An 8,080-nucleotide genomic window follows, 5' to 3' on the forward strand; every position below is an offset into this window, starting at 1 on the left:
TCGCCCAGGTCGGCGATTAAAGGGTTAAAAGGTGCTGTCCGTGACGCTGCAGTGTCCGCCCATGGTCACTGCAACCCCTATCACAGTCAGCTCGATATATACATTGGGGGCCATCACCAGGGCCGCCCCGCCCCCCTGATTAATAATTATAATAAAAATATTATACGGGATTACTGTTGTCTGTCTATTTTATTTGAGTGATGACGTCATAGGTGTGGTCTCTTGTATCCGGGGTGAGTTATAAGGCTCGTTAATGAGCAGTAATTATTATTATTTATATAGCGCCATCATATTCGGTAGCGCAGTACGGTGGATACACAGCACATAACTAGTAGTGTATAGCAATCATTTAACCGACCCACAGGTGCGGCGGCGATACCTGCGATCCCGGCCCGGAGAGCTTGCAATCTGTTCAGTGAGATGCTGGAAGCGTCCGCTGGCTGCGATCAGGTGTGATGAGAGCAGCCGACCTTTCGTGTATCTCGTATATCGCCGGCACATGCCGCGGCGCTGCGACTCACGGAGAAGACTGGACGGCATGGTTTTTTGTTTTTGTTTTTTTAAGGTTTTCTTCAGCATAAAACTTGCCGCTGCGTGATTTTTGTGTATTTGTAGTGATTTATTACGGTTTGTATATCGCCGGCGGATGCCGTAGCGCTGCACGCTGATATATAAAGCCATTAACTTGTATTTTTTTGTGAATTTATTGCAGGATTATACTCCTCGTCTCGCTCGCTTCAGGGGTGACCCCGCCAGCCGGCCCTGTGCCATGTATAGTTAATGGGGAGAGATTGCAGTCCTCTGAGTGAACTATACATTACACGGGGCCGGCTCGGCCCTTCCCTTCTTGTTGTGGCGATAGCCCTGCACGCTTCTGGCTCCTCGAGAGTTAATTTCCTCCGGCGTTTCCTTGACTCCCCGACACGTTTCGCCTCCCTCAGATCGGGGTAACTGAGAGCCGTTCTGTCTCCCCGGCTATGAGCCCCGGAGTTTCCGAGCCGGCCGGTTATATTATTTATATTGCGTTATGTTATATTTACTGTATTTGTTACGTTTGTTATGTATATAAGCACAGGTCTGTGATCCCGCGTGCCGGGGAGCTGTATAAATCATATAAATCGTATGGTGGCCTGGTTACCACCCCCCCCCTGTTACCGCGCGGTGTAGTTAATAATCTGCATGTTATTATGGGGGGATGCTCATGTAAGTACGTGTTACATGCGTGTTCTATTTTTTCCTCCCCAAATACTCTCCTAACAGATATCCGGCCCCCGTCCAGTCGCCCGTTTCTCCTGCTGTAAAGACACAAACCTTAATCAGTCGTTGGTCTCGTCTTAGATTCAGGAGCCGTATGTCTATCCCATGCATGTTTAATACCCTCGCTGTATTACCCTCTACCACTTCTGCTGGGAGGCTGTTCCATGAATCTACCACACTCTCAGTGAAACTTCCTTCCATTCCATCTCAGATTGTGGTCTCTTGTTGTAACGTTTCTCCTCCTGTATCGTGTTAAATCCCTCTCCCCCCCCACGCTGCGGGGTTCGGTTGGGCCATTGGGGGCCGTCGGGGTTATCTGGGTACGTCTCTGGCGACGTGCTGTGGGTGGGGCTCGTGCGTTGGGCGTGGCTTGTTTTGTGACATTGGTGCCGCTCTGAGCTGATTGACGGCTTTTACCTTCTCCCTCTGGCTGTCTGGGCAGTGTAAGTATTTTTCCTCCCCGTGAGAACAGAGTAGACTGCCGGTTATCACGTTATGATTCGGAGAGCCCGTGTTACTGCCCCGCGGGTATTCTCCGGGGGGAGATGGTGTATCCCGGACAGTCTCTAAATAGGTCTCTCTCCTTAGGAGTCTGTGTGAAGAGGGCTGGGCGTGAGGTCATCGGCCGGCCCCATGGCTGCCGCCAAAAAGGGTAAGAGTCGCTTAAAATGTGGAAAAAAAAATTGTCTTAAATTTTTTTTCTCCCTTTTTTTTAACGTTTTTTTCTCTCTAATTATTGCCGATTCCGGTGAATTCGCTGCTGAGATAATTTCGCTCTCTGTCCCCGTTACCGTGCCGTATCCAGTCATGTGACTCGGCACGGCCGGGCGGTGGGGTTTGGTAAATCGGATGACTCCCCAAAGAATTTTTCATATATAAAATAATAAACAAATATATCGCCTCTGTCCCCCCCCTCTTGTTCGCTCGCCTCTTGTCTCTCCCCCTCTCTCTTGTTCGCTCGCCTCTTCTCTCCCCCTCTCTTGTTCGCTCGCCTCTTCTCTCCCCCTCTCTTGTTCGCTCGCCTCTGTCTCTCCCCCTCTCTCTTGTTCGCTCGCCTCTGTCTCTCCCCCTCTCTCTTGTTCGCTCGCCTCTGTCTCTCCCCCTCTCTCTTGTTCGCTCGCCTCTGTCTCTCCCCCTCTCTCTTGTTCGCTCGCCTCTCTCTCCCCCTCTCTCTTGTTCGCTCGCCTCTGTCTCTCCCCCTCTCTCTTGTTCGCTCGCCTCTGTCTCTCCCCCTCTCTCGTTCGCTCGCCTCTCTCTCCGTCTCTCTCTCGTTCGCTCGCCTCTGTCTCTCCCCGTCTCTCTCTCTCTCGCCGGCCTCAGTCTCTCCTCATCTCTCTCTCTCTCGTTCGCTCGCCTCTGTCTCTCCCCCTCTCTCTCTCTCTCGTTCGCTCACCTCTGTCTCTCCCCCTCTCTCTCGTTCGCTCGCCTCTCTCCCTCTCTCTCTCTCGTTCGCTCGCCTCAGTCTCTCCTCATCTCTCGTTCGCTCGCCTCTGTCTCTCCCCCTCTCTCTTGTTCGCTCGCCTCTGTCTCTTCCCCCTCTCTCGTTCGTTCGCCTCTGTCTCTCCCCCTCTCTCGTTCGTTCGCCTCTCTCTCCCCCTCTCTCGTTCGCTTGCCTCTGTCTCTCCCCCTCTCCCCCTCTCTCTCGTTCGCTCGCCTCTGTCTCTCCCCCTCTCTCTCGTTCGCTCGCCTCTGTCTCTCCCCCTCTCTCTCGTTCGCTCGCCTCTGTCTCTCCCCCTCTCTCTCGTTCGCTCGCCTCTGTCTCTCCCCCTCTCTCTCGTTCGCTCGCCTCTGTCTCTCCCCCTCTCTCTCGTTCGCTCGCCTCTGTCTCTCCCCCTCTCTCTTGTTCGCTCGCCTCTGTCTCTCCCCCTCTCTCTTGTTCGCTCGCCTCTGTCTCTCCCCCTCTCGTTCGTTCGCCTCTGTCTCTCCCCCTCTCTCTCTCGTTCGCTCGCCCCTGTCTCTCCCCGTCTCTCTCCCGTCTCACTCGCCTCAGTCTCTCCCCGTCTCTCTCCCGTCTCACTCGCCTCAGTCTCTCCTCATCTCTCGCTCTCGTTCGCTCGCCTCTGTCTCTCCCCCTCTCTCTCGTTCGCTTGCCTCTGTCTCTCCCCCGCCTGCACGTAATGTAATTTTCCTGTTATTATGGTTATTAATCACCGGTGGCTCTGTGAATGCGATTAACCCCTGCACTGCCGCCACCCCTACGCTCTATCTGCTCGAGGGGAAGGGTGGTGGTGACGTGGAGTGTATACCCAGAGGAGGTGTCTGTAACCCTTTCATTGGCGGGGCGTAACCACCTCCTGCTTTCTCCATCTTCCAGGCGCGAAGCCCAAGGTGGCCGCCGTCCGCTTCTCTGCCGGGCTCTCGGCCAGCGGACCCCCCAACCACGTCCACTTTGACGAGAAGCTGCACGACTCGGTGGTCACGGTGTCAGAGGAGGAAGACGGCACCGTGCTGGTCAAGGTAAAGGATCGCCGGGGGGGGGGTCTGCGGGAGTCCTCCCCATCCATGCCGTGCCGTTATTCCTCCCCGGTGATGCGGGGGAAGGACGGTGCGCTCTACCTTCATGAAAACAGGAGACCAGGGTGGTGGATAAGTAGAACAGACTCCCAGCAGAAGTGGTAGAGGGTAATACAGCGACTAGACGGGGGCCGATCTGCCGGCGGTGTCTTGGCCCCCCGCAGCCGGTCGGCGGATGATGAGTAACGAGCTCCTGGGGTTTGTCGTAACCTGAAAAACTCCAGCACTGACAGTTTGTTTACAACCCGAATAAAGCGAGCGTCGGATACCGCCTCTGCTGTTCTGCCCGCTTCTCGTTACCGTTTATGGAGACGCTCGGTATGTGAAGGCGCCGCGGCGTATGCTGGCGCTATATAAATCCATGAAGGGTTTTAACCCTTTAACGTTTTCAATGTCCGCTGATCGATGCGAGGGAATGAGAGGCAGAGGAGTGGGGGGAGGGGCCCTTAATTCCTTTGAATAATATATTTCTATGTCTTTACGCCCCGTTTACTCTCAGCACCCTCAGCCACGTCGGGCCGCGCGGTTAGGTTACGGAGCCGCCTAAAGCCCAGCTTTTGTTTTTTTAGGTGGGATTCCTGAAAATTCTGCACAAGTACGAGATCTCGTTCTCTCTCCCCGCCATCCAGAGACTGGGGAGGAACGTGTGCGCCGCGCCGCTGCCCTGCCGAGACCTGGCCGTGACGGCCATCACCCCGCTGGCGGAAGGTAAGGGGGGGGGTTAGAAGTAATGGCCGAGGGCACGGGGAGACCCCCATGTAATAAAATAAAGGCAGCAGCCGCCGTGATCCGCCGCCCCGCCCTAGCAGTGAATCCGGAAGTTGATCAAATATAACGTGTTTTGGCGTCTCCTGGGGCGTATCGCGTGGATGGTGCAGCCCCCCCTTTCCTTTTCCCTGTCCCGCATCCCATTTTAATGTTTTATTTTTTGTGTATATTTTACTTGTTGAGGTTTTTCTTTTTTGATAAAATTTTAGGGATTCACTGAAATGAAAATTCTGGAACGAAAATTACCCCCTCCCCCACACATGCACTTTTTTTTTTTGTTTTAAATAATAAACACACTCTGAATAAAAGTAAGTAACTCACCAAAAGTGGACAAAAAAATCAATAACAATATTAATATATAATTACAGGCAGAGCCAGTACATGATGGAACATGAGCATGATAGGGGTGTGATTACACACACACTTCCAGGCCGTCACACCCTCATTTACAAACATTCATACACTCATTCATATACTCATACTCATTCCCTTAAACACGCATACACCCTTCCCCACCCCTTTACCTGAACTGCAGATCTCTCACTTGCAGACTTCTGCAGGGGCCCGGCTGCAACTTCTCCTTGTGCCCCCCCCGGGGAAGAAAGAACGGAACAGAGTCATGTGATGTGCGTTCACGTGACCCGGCTGGGTTCTTGCTTCCCCTGTCCGTTAAAGATAAATCCGGTTTGCTTTCCGGCTCCGGGATCTTCTGGGTTGATGCGCTTCGTGAGGGGGGCTGGCATCTGCGCTCCATGGGGGGGTAGGGGGGCAGGGGGGCGTCGGTTGTGGTGTCTGCGAGGCGCGGTCATTACGCTTGTTGTCTCTTTGCGTTCAGTCCCCCCCCCCCCCGTTCCGTGTGCGGTAGAGAGGGGTTCGATAAACTACTTGAATGTGACTTCTTCGTTGGCGTAGCTCGGGCTCTGCGGCGTTATTCCTCCCCGTTAAGCTGTCCGTCTCCCCTCGGCAGGGCACCGCGTGAGGTGCGAGTACACGGCGCGCAGGGAAGGGGTGCTGAAGGAGGAGGTGGTCCTGGCCAGCGAGGCCGACGAGAAGACGTTTGTGAAGGTGTTGGTCCAGGCGAGGGTGCTGGGTGAGTCTGTTAACCCTTTCCGTCCCGTCACTGCTTTACAGCGATCCAGCCAATCGGCAGCCGCTTCAGCTGGGTAACGCTATATTTAACAGATTTTCCCTTTAATTATTTAACCCTTTAGGGACCTTCTGATAAACGTTCTATGTATTTACCATGGCAACGGCCGTTAGCTATTAACCCTTCTTCATGCCAAATCAATCAGCGGGAAATGTAATATTACTTAACCCTCAAGTGTCCGGGGAGACAGTCTCACGCCGTGTTTGTGGATAAGCTGACGGGCCGTGGGGGGAAAGTATTTCAATGTTTTTAGGGCCGGTCTGCGGTAGAGATCTATTTTTTGCAGGTTACCCGGCACGGGGGGGGGGGGTTCCTAGCGCATTTTCTCTTTTTCTCCTTTTTTTGGGTATTTTTGCTCTTGGGGTTGGGTTGAAATAATAAAAAGCTGGTAACGATTCCTGACCCTCTTTGTGGAAAGGCTGTGTTTTGGGGTCCCTGTTCTTCTTGCTGAATTGGAAGGCGGGGGGGTTATATGTAACGCGTCTGTCTGCTTAAAATTATAAGCCGCACATGGCCGGGGATGGACCCCCAAGTCCTGCCGCCCATGGGGTCACATGACTGCAGGAAGAACTGTCTTCAGAGGAGGCGCCGGCGGGCCTGGACTAGCCATCCGGCAACCCGGGCAAATTCCATTCCCCGATCCCTTACTGGGTGCAGACGGTGTTATTTTTCTCCTTTTTTTTTTTCTTTTATCTTTTTTCTTTATATGAGAATCCAGCCGCCGAGGGGGATGTTTTTTTTTCCCCTTTATTTTCCCGTCTCGTTAAAAGCTCCGGGCCGTCGGGATCTGTGAGAGTTGGCGTTTAGTAAGCGGCGGGATGGGCAGTGACGCCGTTAATGAGACCGCTGTTTTTATTCTATAAAACGACCCCGAGGGAGCGGCCGCCCTCGTTTTATATCCGGTGCGGGATTAACCCCGAGGGAGCCGTCCCAAATACCGGGGCATTTAAATATTTTTTGTGTTCTCTCCATACGTACATTTTTTTTTTTTTTTACGTTTTTTTTTTTTTTGTATATATTTTAGGAGATTTAAGGAGCCGAGAGCCGCATAATCCTGCGAGTATTAAATAATTGTCGTTATCTCGCCCGTCCGTTATAAATACGGGAAGATAATACCGGATCCCCTCAAACCTTAATCTCCCCGTCCAATAATCTCCTAATCGAGCAAAACCACTCGGAAAACACTTCTACATTCTGTCTTTAGATATTCGGGGGTTCTAAGCTCAGCTGGGGCGGGATTTGGGGTCCTCAGGGGAGGGGTCTGTGGGTCTCCTCTTTCTGATGCTCCGGTACCACTCCCCCTCGTGTTTCCCGCGCATGTTCAGAGACGCGCGGCTGGCTGTAGTGTTTTGGGGCTTCCGCGCTGGGTCTCACAGTATTCCCCCCCTCTTCTCTCTTGCAGATCGGCATCACGGGACCCCGATGCTGCTGGAGGGGGTGAAGTGCGTCGGCGCGGAGCCGGAGTACGACTCGGAGCAGAGTGACTGGCACGGCTTCGACTGAGCGCGGCGGACGGACGGACGACACGCAGCTTCTGCTTTTGGGCCGGAGAGCTAACGTTCCAGGCTCGGAGTTTTAGAGACAGAACGTCTTCAGTGGAGTATTTCTGAAATTTGCCGGAGCGGTCTAGGGCGCCCCCCCTGCTACCCGCCGGCCCCCCGCCTGCTGCGGCTTCCGTGGGCCGTGTGAATTATGTTGCGTGTTCTGTGCTTTACTCGTTTTGAAGGTCGCGAGTGTTTATCACGCGCTGTCAGGATTATGAGCGGGGGGGGGGCACACATGGTACGGTCCACGCTGCTGGTATTAAGTGGGTTACCGAGTGAATGTTACAGGCCACACCCCCCTCTTTATTGGTACTTCTCAGGACTTTCGCAGCTGCAGCGGCCCCCGTTACAATAACCAAAACCCGAAAATGACAGTTATGTCCTGATTTTGGCATTTTTCTCCCCAAACAATCTCTCCGCAGTAACTTCTTCGCGAGTCCAAGCCCCGGCGCGTGTTACGTGTTACGTGTGAAGCCGTGTGCCGGCCGGCGGCTGCTGCTTCTATAAATAAATGGCGTAAATGCTGTTTTTAGCATTATTCTAACTTTCCGTGTATGAATTTATATGAAATATTTATCGATCAGACGCACGCGTTTTATGCCCGAACCGCTAAAAGCTGAAATCGTATCAAAAAAAATCCAAACGCGGAATGAATGTCGCAGAAAATTAACTCTGTAAATTCCAGTTTCTGTGCAATGCGGTTTTATGGGTTTTTATTATTTGAAGCATTTTGATGACAGTAGAGATGTTATGAAGGACGCGCTGCTCCAACCTGAAATAAATAAATGTTTGCTGGTCGTCCCGGAGTTAAAAAAAGAAATATGATTTCATTTGATCATAAAAGGGAAAA

The 8,080-nt window shown here is 52.7% G+C and overlaps 1 protein-coding gene across 1 annotated transcript; it reads left to right on the forward strand.

Annotated features, from left to right (window-relative positions):
- The first annotated feature begins 1,813 nt into the window (after nt 1-1,813).
- Nucleotides 1,814-8,028, forward strand: ADISSP (adipose secreted signaling protein). The gene is made up of 5 exons (XM_053458075.1): nt 1,814-1,909; nt 3,572-3,714; nt 4,341-4,479; nt 5,507-5,629; nt 7,089-8,028. The coding sequence occupies exons 1-5, from the start codon at nt 1,891-1,893 to the stop codon at nt 7,187-7,189; spliced, it is 525 nt and encodes a 174-aa protein (XP_053314050.1). The 5' UTR covers nt 1,814-1,890; the 3' UTR covers nt 7,190-8,028.
- Nucleotides 8,029-8,080: the final 52 nt, after the last annotated feature.

Source organism: Spea bombifrons, chromosome 1, assembly GCF_027358695.1.
Source record: "Spea bombifrons isolate aSpeBom1 chromosome 1, aSpeBom1.2.pri, whole genome shotgun sequence".
Classification (NCBI taxonomy): domain Eukaryota; kingdom Metazoa; phylum Chordata; class Amphibia; order Anura; family Pelobatidae; genus Spea; species Spea bombifrons.